At 44.6% G+C, this 12,976-nt stretch overlaps 1 protein-coding gene across 1 annotated transcript in view; it reads right to left on the reverse strand.

Annotated features, from left to right (window-relative positions):
* The window catches only part of LOC125460549 (MAP kinase-activated protein kinase 2-like), a 119,880-nt gene that overhangs the window by 30,667 nt on the left and 76,237 nt on the right, over nucleotides 1–12,976 (reverse strand). Inside the window, exon 2 of the mRNA XM_048548115.2 lies at nucleotides 9,340–9,479. Within this exon, the coding sequence (XP_048404072.1) occupies nucleotides 9,340–9,479 (140 nt within the window). The remainder of the gene's footprint in view (nucleotides 1–9,339; nucleotides 9,480–12,976) is intronic.

The raw sequence follows: 12,976 nt of genomic DNA on the forward strand, positions 1-12,976 counted from the left end.
ACTGCATCCCTAAACCAGCCCAGCTCGTCCCTGCCTCCCTAATCTGTTCCTCCTCTCACCTATCCCCTCCTCCCACCTCAAGCCTCACCCCCATTTCCTACCTACTAACCTCATCCTGCCCCCTTGACCTGTCCGTCCTCCCTGGGCTGACCCAACTCCGCCCTACCTCCCCACCCACACTCACCTCTACTGGCTCCATCCCCGGCTCTTTGATTTGTCTGTCCCCTCTCTACCTATCTTCTCCTCTATCCATCTTCTTTCCACCTCCCTCTCTCTCCCTATTTATTTCAGAACTCCCCACCCCTCCCCCATTTCTGATGAAGGTTCCAGGCATGAAACATCAGCTCTCCTGCTCCTAAGATGCTGCTTGGCCTGCTGTGTTCATCCAGCCCTACACCTTGTTAACTGGACAGATGATGATGCCTACCATAGTCGAATAATGTGATTACCATGTGAAGAGTGACATCGATTGGAGGTGTTAGAGATCTGCTGCACTTATAGAGTCATAGAGTCCCCAAGTAGAAAGACAGGCCCGTCGGCGTAAACTGGCCCAAAACGTCCATCCACACTAACCCCATTTCCCTGCACTTAGTCCACATCCTAAACTTTTCCAATCCGCGTATTCAGCTGAATGCCTTCTAAATGTTGTTAATGTACCCACCTCAACCACTTCTGCTGGCAGCTTATTCCATTTGCGCACCACCCTCTGTGTAAAAAAGTTGTCCCTCAGGATCCCTTTCTTTCCCCCTTACTTTAAACTGATGCCCTCTAGTCCCTGATTCCCTAACTCTAGAGAAAATGACTGAGTGCATTTACCTTATCCATGCCTCTCATGGTCTTATACACTTCTATAAGATCCCCCCCTTCAATCTCCTACTGTCTAAAGAAAAAAAGTCCTAGCTTGTCCAACCCCTCCCTATAACTCAGTCCCTTGAATCCTGGAAACATTCTTGTAAATTTCTCCTGAACTCCTTCCAGTTTACTACATCCTTCCTATAGCAACGTGACCAAAACTGAATAAAATACTCCAAGTGCGGCCTCACTGACATCGTTTACACCTGCTACATATCTCCGACTTCTACACTCAATGCCCTGACTGATGAAGGCCAGTGTGCCAAAAGCCTTCTTCACTGCCCTGTCTACCTGTGACTCCACTTTCAGAGAACCATACACCTGAACTCCAAGGTCCCTCTGCTCCACTACACTCCTCAAGGCCCCACCATTCACCATGAAACTCCTACCTTGATTTGACTTTCCAAAATACAACATCTCTCACTTATCTATATTAAATTCCATTTGCCATTTCTCGGCCCACTTCCCCAGCTGATCACGATCCTGCTGCAATTTCTGATAACCTTCCTCACTGTCCATGATACTGCCTATTTTAGTGTCATCTGCAAACTTACCAATCATACCTCATGCATTCTCATCCAAATCATTGATTATAGATAACAAACAGCAATAGCCCAGCATCAAACCCTGAGGTGCACCACTAATCACAGGCCTCCAGTCCAACAAATTTCTTCCACTATTACTCTCTGCTTCCTACCATCAAGCCAACTGTGCATCCAATTTTCCACCTCTCGAGATTCCATGCAATCTAATCTTCCAGAGCAGCCTATCATGTGGAACTTTATCAAAGGACTTTCTGAAATCCATATAGACTACATCTACTACCCTGTCCTCATCAACCTTCCTCGTCACCTCAAAGAACTCTAACAAATTTGTGGGGCCTGATCTCCCACACGTGAAACCATGCTGACTACTGCTAATCAAACCCTGCCTTTCCATATGCATGTATATCTTATCCCTCAGAATCTTCTCAAGTAATTTACCTACCACAGATGTAAGGCTTACTGGTCTATAATTCCCAGGCTTTTTCTGCAGCCCTGCTAGAATAAGGGCACAACATTCGCCATCCTCCAATCTTCCGGGACCTCACCCGTGGCTAACGATGATGCAAATACATCAGCCAGGGCCCTCAATTTTTTCTCTAGCCTCTTGCAGATTTCTTGGATACATCTGATCAGGGCCAGGATATTTATCCACCACCTTCTTACATTCTAATATTCCAACACATCCTCTGTGATATGGACTGACCCCAAGATATCACCAGTAACTTCAATGTTCTCAAATCTTCACGTCTTTCTCTACGGCAAACACAGAGGAGAAATATTCATTGAGGACCTTGCCCATCTCCTGCGGTTCCACTTTGATCCTTGAGGAGTCCTATTCTGTCCCTAGTTATTCTTTTTCCTTTAATATGCTTAAAGAATCTCTTTCAATTCACCGTAATCTTCTCATCCAAAGCTATCTCATGCCACATACTGTAAACTCCTGTATCCCCTATATACCTCCAGGGATTGCCTTGATCCCAGCTGCCAATTCCTGAGCCATGCCTCCTGTTTTCTGGTCAAAGCCTCAATATCTATTGTCATCCAGGGTTCTCTACTCCTGCCAACTTTGCCCTTCACCCTCACAGGAACATATAGACATTGAACTCTAGGTATCACACTTTTAAAGGCCTCCCACTTGTCAGAGGTCCCTTTGCCTGCAAACTACTCCAGTCAACCCCTACAAGCTCCTGTCTAATTCCATCAAAATTCGCCTTACCCCAATTTAGAACTTGAACCCATGGGCCAGTTTTGTCCCTTTCCATAACTATTTTGAAAATTAATAGGACTGTGGTCACTGGTCCCAAAGTGCTCTCCCACTGTAACCTTAGTCACCTGTGCTGCCTTATTTCCCAAGAGTAGGCCAAGTTTTGGCCCTTCCCGGGTAGAGCCCTCTACATATTGCTTGAGGAAACTTTCCTGAATACATTTAACAAGTTCCACCCTGTCTAAGTCCTAAACACTATGGCAGTCCCAGTCTATATTAGGAAAATTAAAATCCCACACTATGACAACCTTATTGCTCCTGCAAGTCTCCACATTTTCCCTGCACATTTGTTCCTCTAATTCCCATTGACTATTTAGGGGCCTGTAATAAAACCCCAATAACATCACCCTTCTCTTCTTCTTTCCTAAGTCCACCCACAAAGCCTCACTGGAAGACCACATCCAACAAGAATCAGCAAGGGTTACATTTTTACAGGCATTCTCTTGAATAGCTTGCATGGATAAGCACAAAAATCCTCGAGATTGCGACCTACATCATTTAGATGCTTTCTCTACAGGAACACAGATGCCTTGTCCTTCAGCACGTCTTTTCATTCAATTCGCTCATAGCTAATCTATGACGTAAATCCATAGCCCCATCTTTATCCTTTATCTCCTTTATCAGCAAAATTCTCTTGTTGGGATTTTAAAAAAAATTTATTCATTCACAGGATGAGAGTGCCATTGGCTAGGCCACCATTTATTGCCCAGTGGGCAGTCAACCACATTGCTGTGAGCCACATGTAGGCCAGATCAGGTAAGGGTGGCAGTCTCCTTCCTTAAAGGACATGAGTGAACCAGATAGATTCTTCCCAACAATCAGCAATGGATTTATGGTCATCATTAGTTTCTTAATTCCAGATTTTAACTGAATTCAAATTCCACCAAATGCCTTGGTGGGATCTGAACCCAGGTGAACAGGACATTATTGGGGTCTCTGGGTGAACAGTCCAGCGATAGTACCAGTAGGCCATTGCCTCCATGCAAGGGTGGCAGTTTCCCTCCCTAAAGGACATTAGGGAACCAGATGGGTTTTTTGGTTTGCTGTATTTTGGGACTGTGTGCTCAAATTCAAGGCAAAAGGAAGGGGATTCCATGAGCGGTTTTGGAATCTGTCTGCGAGTAAGCCAGAGAGGTTTGATTACAAGGCATCTAAGGAAGGGTTAAGTTGTTTACTGGAAAATAGGCACAAACTATTTATGGTTGAATACAACATCAGCAGACTGTATGGTAACAGTGGTGACAATGGCTGTCCAAAGTCACAGGAAAAAAAAGTTGTTGAGAATATCAATATATAAACAGCTGTGCTTTAAACTGTTCATTTATGTTCAAGACGACAGACATTTGCACTCTCAAGGATAATACAGTGTGGAGCTGGATGAACACAGCAGGCCAGGCAGCATTAGAGGAGCAGGAAAGCTGACGTTTCGGATCAGGACCCTTCTTCAGAAAGACCCTTAAAGTTAGAATTGATCTAGCATCAATTAGAATTCACAAAACAGAGTTCCCAAGTTTCACCAACCTTTGTGTGTATAAATGTTTCCTAATTTCATTCAGGAAAGATCTGGTGCTAATTTTTGACCACAGCCCTAGTCTAATACTCCCTAACCAATGGAAGTAGTTTCTGTCTCCACCATATCTGTTGTCTTTGATATCTTGAAATCTTAGCCCTTTTAAACTCGGGGGGAATACCACGCTGGTATATATACGATCATTCCATGTAACTTAACACCACAGTTCCAGTAAAATTCTGGTAAACTACTCTTCATTCCCTCTAGGGCCAGCATATGCTCTCTATGGTTCCTACCAAAGTTATACCAGTTAATTGGAAAAAGTTTGTGGAAATTCACTCCAACTTTGACTGCCAAAAAAGTACTGAAAAATGAATGTATATTTATGTCAATCACTCAGCTTACACTTCAGCTATGTCGTGTAACATGTAGCTTGGCACATTCTCTAGAGAGCCTGGTAAAACTATAGACAGGAAAATGAAAAGGTTTGGTGAGGCGTGATGTGCACGAAGGTCGCTATAAAACAGCAGGTAATTGGGTTTTTGGATCCTGCAGGAACAAACTTGAAGCAGAGTGCACAATGTAACTTATAACATGAGCACATTGATAACTGTAAAAGCACATGGTCTTTTCCTCCATTCCCTCTTACATTCTTCATCAAGAACGCTGGATGAGGGGCCAGGCACCCATTATGCTGTCGAGACAGTCACACCACAGAGAAACCATTCCTTGTCCGATGGTTCTTAACATAGAAAGATAGAAAATACAAGGAGTAGGCCATTCAGCCCTTCAAGTCTGCTCAGCCATTCAATTTGATCATTCATACAAATTAGTACCCTGCTCTTACTTTCAATGACTTATCCTTTGATCCCTTTATCCCTAAGAATTGGATCGAACGCCTTCTGGAAAATATTGTTTTGGCCACTTTCTCTGGCAAAGAATTCCACAGGCTCACCATTCTCTGGCTGAAGAAGTTCCCCTCATCTCAATCCCAAATGACCTACCTGGTATCCTTAGATTGTGACCTCTGATTCTGAAATCTGCAGTTATCAGTAACATGCTTCCTGCATTTACTCTGGCTAATCCTGTTAGAATTTTATATGTTTCTATAAGATCACCCCACCTCCAACTTTCTAAATTCCGTTGAGTATAATCCAAACCGGCTCGGTCTCTTCACATAAACCAGTCCTTTCATTCTAGCGATCAGTCTGGTAAACCTCCATAGACAGAGCATCCTTCCCTAGAGAAGATGATCAGAACTGCACACAATACTCCAGGTATGGTCTCATCAAGGCCCTGTATAATAGCAGCAAGACCTCCCTGCTCCTGCGCTCTAATGTTCTTGCAGCGAAGGCCAACATATCATTTACCTTCATCACAACCCGCTGTACCTGCATGCCTATGTTCAGCGACTGGTGTACAGGACATCCAGGTTCTGTTGCACGTCCCCCTCTCCTGATCACTCACGATTCAATGATCTGTGTTCCTGTTTTTGCTACCAAAAAGCGGATGATCTCTTGGTTACCCACATGAAACATAATCTGCCATACGTTTGTTGAAAAATCACACTGAAGCACCTCTGAGTCGTTAGATCAACCTCCCACTCAGCTTTGTCTCATCTGGAATTTGGGAGATATTACGTTAACTCCCACATCCAAATCATTAACATATCATCCAATCATAAACACAGATCCCCGTGATATCCACCAGTCACTGGCTGCCACTTGGAAATGACCCATTTCTTGCTCAGAAAATACTATCAATTTCACAATGTTTATTTAAACAGGTAAAGAAGTTTCTAGTGCTTGCAATTTCTTTAATTGAAATGTTAAAAAGGGTCTGGATGGGTGTAGCCCCATAAACATAAAGTGAAAAAAAAAGTTTTATTTAAAGAAAGTTACGAATGAACAACAGATTTCTTTAAAATTTTTTTCACACATTCTGTTTTACTATAACATTTATTGACTCTACATTGTGTAGCGGGTGAGTGGATATGGAAGCGTCATTGCTCAGCATGCAGGTTATGACGGACCCTGGCAGGCATCTGAAGGGGCATAGCTTGGCATGAAGAGTAAGACGAGCCATTGTACTGTGTTTGGGTGGGCACAGCTTGGCATGGAGGCGACGTAGGTAAAATTATTTTGGAGACAACCTTTCAAAAGACTCCCTCATCCAGACACCTAAGGTGTCATGAACCAGAAGACCCTGGTAAGCAGCCTGACTCCAAGATGAGTTTAGGGGGCTATGACGTGCCTATGCCCACTACGGTGCCAGCCAAGGGCGAAGTGCTGGTTATGAGCTTGTACCTTTAGCCCATAAAACAGCTGAAAACTAGGGACAATCCACAATCAAATGCCTTCTTTGTTTTTATACCAAGGCCCGGACACAGTATTCAAGGTGCAGTCTGACCACAGTTTAAACAATCCGATTATAATTTAAAAGCTCTTGACTTGTATTTTAAGTATCACCGGACAGAAGTTTCCTCTTCTGAAAAGAGTGCTGCTTGTAATTTGTCAACATCAAAATGGAGAAATGCCACCTGGTACAGGTCTTAGTTATGGAATTGACAGAGGACGCCAAGGGCTATTGGTACTGGGTAATGAGCCTGGCCAGGTGTTAGATTTGGAAGTAGGTGAGCACTTTGGTGATAGCAATCACAATTCTGTTATGTTTACTTTAGTGATGGAAAGGGATAGGTGTATACCACTGGGCAAGAGTTACAGCTGGGGGAAAGGCAATTACTATGAGATTAGGCAAGATTTCGGGAGCATAGAATGGGGAAGGAAACTGCAGGGGATGGGCACATTAGAAATGTGGAGCTTATTCAAGGAAAAGCTCCTGTGTGTCCTAGATAATTATGTACCTGTCAGGCAGGGAGGAAGCTGTAGAGTGCGGGAGCCGTGGTTTACGAAGGAGGTGGAATCTCTAGTCAAGAGGAAGAAGGCGGCTTATGTTAGGATGAGATGTGAAGGCTCAGTTAGGGCACTTGAGGGCTACGAGGTAGCCAGGAAAGACCGAAAGAGAGAGCTCAGAAGAGCCAGGAGGAGACATGAGAAGTTGTTGGCGGATAGGATCAGGGTAAACCCTAAGGCTTTCTATAGGTATTTAAGGAATAAAAGAATGACGAAAGTAAGATTAGGCCCAATCAAGGATAGTAGTGGTAAGTTGTGTGTGGAGTCAGATGAGATAGGGGAAGCGCTAAATGAATATTTTTCAACAGTATTCACTCTAGAAAACGACAATGTTGTTGAGGAGAATACTAAGATACAGGCTACTAGACTATGTGGGATTGAGGTTCACACAGAAGAGGTATTAGAAATCCTTCAGAAGGTGAAGATAGATAAGTCCCCTGGGCCAGATGGGATTTATGCTCGGATCCTCTCGGAAGCCAGGGAGGAGATTGCCGAGCCTTTGGCATTGATCTTTAACTCGTGATTGTCTACAGGAATATTGCCAGATGACTGGAGGATAGCAAATGTGGTTCCCCTGTTCAAGAAGGGGAGTAGAGACAACCCTGGTAATTATAGACCAGTGAGCCTTACCTCAGTTGTTGGTAAAGTGTTGAAAAAGGTTATAAGGGATAGGATTTATAATAATCTAGAAATGAATAAATTGATTAGGGATGGTCAGCACGGTTTTGTGAAGGGAAGGTGTGCCTCACAAACCTTATTGAGTTCTTTGAGAAGGTGACCAAACAGGTAGATGAGAGTAAACCAGTTGATGTGGTGTATATGGATTTCAGCAAGGCATTCGATAAGGTTCCCCACAATAGGCTATTGTACAAAATGCAGAGGAATGGAATTGTGGGAGATATAGCAGTTTGGATCAGAAATTGGCTTGCTGAAAGAAGACAGAGGGTGGTAGTTGATGGGAAATGTTCATCCTGGAGACCAGTTACTAGTGGTGTACCGCAAGGGTCGGTGTTGGGTCCACTGCTGTTTGTCATTTTTATAAATGACCTGGACGAGGGCGTAGAAGGATGGGTCAGTAAATTTGCAGATGACACTAAGGTCGGTGGAGTTGTGGATAGTGACGAAGGATGCTGTAGGTTGCAGAGAGACATAGATAAGCTGCAGAGCTGGGCTGAGAGGTGGCAAATGGAGTTTAATGCGGACAAGTGTGAGGTGATGCACTTTGGTAGGAGTAACCGGAAGGCAAAGTACAGGGCTAATGGTAAGATTCTTGGTAGTGTAGATGAGCAGAGAGATCTCGGTGTCCATGTACACAGATCCTTGAAAGTTGCCACCCAGGTTGACAGGGCTGTTAAGAAGGCATACAGTGTTTTAGCTTTTATTAATAGAGGGATTGAGTTCCAGAACCAAGAGGTTACGGTGAAGCTGTACAAAACTCTGGTGCGGCCGCACTTGGAGTATTGTGTACAGTTCTGGTCACCGCATTATAAGAAGGATGTGGAAGCTTTGGAAAGGGTGCAGAGGAGATTTACTAGGATGTTTCCTGGTCTGGAGGGAAGGTCTTACAAGGAAAGGCTGAGGGACTTGAGGCTGTTTTCATTAGAGAGAAGAAGGTTGAGAGGTGACTTAATTGAAACCTATAAAATAATCAGAGGGTTAGATAGGGTGGATAGGGAGACCCTTTTTCCTAGGATGGTGACGGCGAGGACGAGAGGGCACAGCTTTAAATTGAGGGGTGAAAGATATAGGACAGATGTCAGAGGTAGTTTCTTTACTGAGAGAGTAGTAAGGGAATGGAACGCTTTGCCTGCAACGGTAGTAGATTCGCCAACTTTAGATACATTTAAGTCATCATTGGACAAGCATATGGACGTAGATGGAATAGTGTAGGTTAGATGGGCTTGAGATCGGTATGACAGGTCAGCACAACATCGAGGGCCAAAGGGCCTGTACTGTGCTGTAATGTTCCATGTTCTATGTTCTATGTATATGGAAGGTGATGCTGTCTGTGCTTCTAGAAGGTGTTGCTAAGGGATATGATACGAAAGCTAAAAAAAAAGTTTAACCAAGAATTGAAGCAAGCCTGTGGAGATAGCAACTCCAAGCTGCCAATTTCACCCCAGCAATTTCCCCTTCCCCCAATCTCCCAGTATAATTCGTCCTTTACCATTTTTCTCTTCTACACTTTATGACATTGTCATTTTATTGTTCTCGTTCTCGCAGACCTTTGTCACTTCGCCTTGGATTCTTACTCACCATTCCATCACTATCAGGAGACAGCGCTTTCCATGGTGCATGTTCTCATAGACATTGATGATTTGGACAATGTGGAGGGTGCTGGAGGCTCTCCAATGCATATCGATTTCTCGTCGTGCCTTAGGACTATCATAGAGAATCTGTAAGGAAAGATTGTTTGGAGAATTAACAGCGGGAATGTGCTCACTCTTAGTATTATGGCTGCACATTATGGAAAGCAGATTTGACCAAATGACTGTCTCCTTTGCTGGAAAAGGTTTGGTGCTTTAATTATAAGGTTGGTGCTGGGTGTGAGAGATTATAAATGTTGTTTCTGCAGATAATGATGAATGGTGGGGTCTTGCAAAAGACGACCATTACATAAATAGTCACAAGATTTTGTAGCAGAAGTTTATTATTAACCAGAGATTAGTTTCTGCGAAGGTGGCAGTTAGCACGACCACCTGCATAACTTCTCCTTTCCAGTCTAACCAAATAAGGAAAGAATAAACAGGGGGTTGGGGTTTTAGGCCGGCAGAAAAGGGAACAATAAACAAGGGCGGCCCGATAGGATGGAGAATGATAGGATAAGAGAGGACCAATGGGACCAGGGAGGCGTGATTCCGCAACTTGTAAACTGTATAAGAATGTTTAATATGCTTTGTCGTGTGCGCCTGTCTAGCAGACACCCTTTCTTGCAAGATCGTACAGAATAAAATTGTCTTGTTTCCAAGGCTTTGTCTCAGGCTGAGCTTGTGAGCGGGTACTATTTCTCACAATTGGGGGCTCGTCCGGGATCCGACACTCCGACCGCTCGACACTTTTGGGGCGACGGGGAAGGTGCGCCTCGCCGATTTTGGCGATCTCCAACTCCCTTGTTTGTCGTTTGCGGCTTGGGCGAGTGCGATCCGGACTGGGAGACCCTGGAAACAAGATGGGTAGACGCGGCGGGTCCGGTCGGGTAACTCTTGTGCACAAGACCCGGGTCAGGAAAGGTCTTTAAGATCTGTCCGGGCAACCGGGGGAGCAGCGGTATTTGCTGCAGGCATTGCCGCGGGGACGTACGGGAAGTATGGGGAAGAGTTGTAACGACCGGGTAACTCCATGCACGGACCATGGTAAGAAAACAGACCTTTAAGTATTGCCTTGTGGTCGGGGACGTACGGGAAGTACGGGGAATTGGCGAAGCATAAAGTAAAGTATATAAGTGGCCAGACTAGCCGGACGAGTAAGGTGTCTGCCTGATTCGAGCACCCAGCCTTAGACCAGTTGTTAAGAGGGGAAATCCCCCACGTGAAGGTCAGGACCCTGAAGTGGGTGTGGAGAAGGCGACACCGGATCTCGATAAGATTAATTAAATTAGCAACAATGGGAGGCAAGGGGAGTTGCCTGAGTAGCGATCGATCTAGAAATAACGACAAAGTGGAATATATTCCGCCCAACAGCCCTTTGGGGAGAACGTTGGGCAGTTGGGAATACGACTCCCGTACGCGGGAGAAAGACAAGACTACAATGATAAATTATTGTTGTTTTGTTTGGTCTAGAGAAAGCATTCAGGTACCTTATTTTTTTGGCCCAAATATGGATCTGATGATGATTGGCTGTGCCAATACCTAACTATATACGTCAATCGGAAAGAACCATTCATTCAGTCAGAAAGAGTCAGATTATGCGGCTTTCTGGATAGGAGAGCGAAGGTAGGACTATATCCCATGAGTACAGAAGGATCAAGGGGAGTGAGGGGTTCCTTCCTCCTAAGGCCCACAGGGAACCCTTGATAAATCTAAAGGTGGGACCTGAATGGGAGGAGGCAGTATTCTTGGTGGACACCGGAGCGGCACGGTCATCCCTAAGTTTTATACCTACTAGTGTTAAATTGACTAACGAGTATCTCAGGGTTTCCGGAGTAAAAGGCGAAGGATTCCCAGTGCCTATTTTTGAGCCAACCCTAATTAGAAACGATGATAAGGAAGTACGGATGCAAAGGGGATATACACGTTAGCTAAGCAGGGATGTGCAGGCTGCCCGACTTGCTAAAAGATTAATAAGAAAGTAATGAGAGGGGGGCCAAGAGGTGGAAGAAACCCTGGGGTGAGACCTTTTCAGAGAATACAGGTAGACTACACGGAATTACCCCCAGTAGGGAAGTAAAAGTAGTTATTAGTCCTAATGGATCATCTAATTGGGTGGGTGGAGGCATTTCCAACGTCCTCGGCCACCTCAAAGGGAGTAGCAAAAACTCTTTTAGAACATATAATTTCTCGATATGGAGTGGTGGAAAGTATAGATTCCGACCAAGGTAGCCATTTTACCTCTAAGATCCTGCAAGAAGTAATGGCGGGATTAGAAATCTCTTGGGAATTCCACACTTCTTGGCACCCACCTTCCTCTGGACGGGTACAGCGAATGAATCAAACCATAAAGAAGCAACTATCTAAGCTAGTCCTAAAGACTCGATTACCGTGGACAAAATGTTTACCTATCACTTTGCTACGCATTAGGACTGCGCCTAGACGTGATATTGGCCTCTCTCCTTATGAAATGTTGTTTGGATTACCTTTCTTGGGTGGAAAAGGGGAATTACCAACTGTAGAGTTCAATGATAAATTTTTAAAGAACTATATTGTGGTGCTCGGTTCTTCTTTGTCTGTCCTTAGGAAGAAGGGTCTGTTGACCCAGACACCTCCACTTGAGCTCGCAGTACATCGGATATGACCGGCTAATCGGATCCTGATCAAAACCTGGAAAGATACCAAACTGCACCCAAGCTGCGAGGGACCGTTCCTAACCCTCCTGACTACTGAAACAGCCATCCAAACTGCTGAAAAAGGGTGGAGTCATCACACTCGTGTTAAGGGTCCGGTGGACACTCCTTCCCCTCCGACCGAGTGGCAAGTTCATCCTACAGACAACCATCTGAAAGTCAAGCGGAGCAAAAAGAATGAACCGAACTGATATGAGAGACTATCAAGTATTAGTAAAAATTTTTGAATTGTAAGCGTTGTGCGAACCCACGCCTCCCGGGTATTTAAAGGGTTAGGGAATAGACAGATAGGGGTTGGGAAGCTGAAATGAGCAGTCAGCTCTATATTGTCACGATAATATTGGTGCTAGTTGCCAAGGGGGGTGGGGAAAATCATTTTACTGCTTTATGTCAGAATTATGCTAGAGTAACGGGGCGTACCAACTGTTGGGTATGCGCTGCGATCCCACACCATGGAGAATCTCGAATCCCTCTCATGGTAGTACCATTTACCAATAGAGAGGTGTATGAGGCACAACAATTTGACTTGGGCTCAAATGATACCAAATGGAGATCTGAAAGGGGTGATTATGAATTCCCGGGATGGTTCCCACGACTGGTTCTGAAAACCCCGGGTGCTATCAATCGCCTTAGGGTTTCCCCACCTCAAGGAGCAGTCAATACCACTTGTTTCTGAAATCAGAATGATAGCGCATCCTTTCAGTTAGGAAACTCATTTTGTGTCTCCACCAGCCGAGCTACTGGCACAACCATACCCCAAATATTGAACGGGACATATTGGATATGCGGCCTAAAGGCCTATCCCTTTATCCCCGGGGAAAAGTACATTCGTGTGACCGAATGCATAGGAATGCATGCATGTTATGATGTTGAACAAACACTGCCTCAAAGCCA

Source organism: Stegostoma tigrinum, chromosome 11, assembly GCF_030684315.1.
Source record: "Stegostoma tigrinum isolate sSteTig4 chromosome 11, sSteTig4.hap1, whole genome shotgun sequence".
NCBI classification, from domain to species: domain Eukaryota; kingdom Metazoa; phylum Chordata; class Chondrichthyes; order Orectolobiformes; family Stegostomatidae; genus Stegostoma; species Stegostoma tigrinum.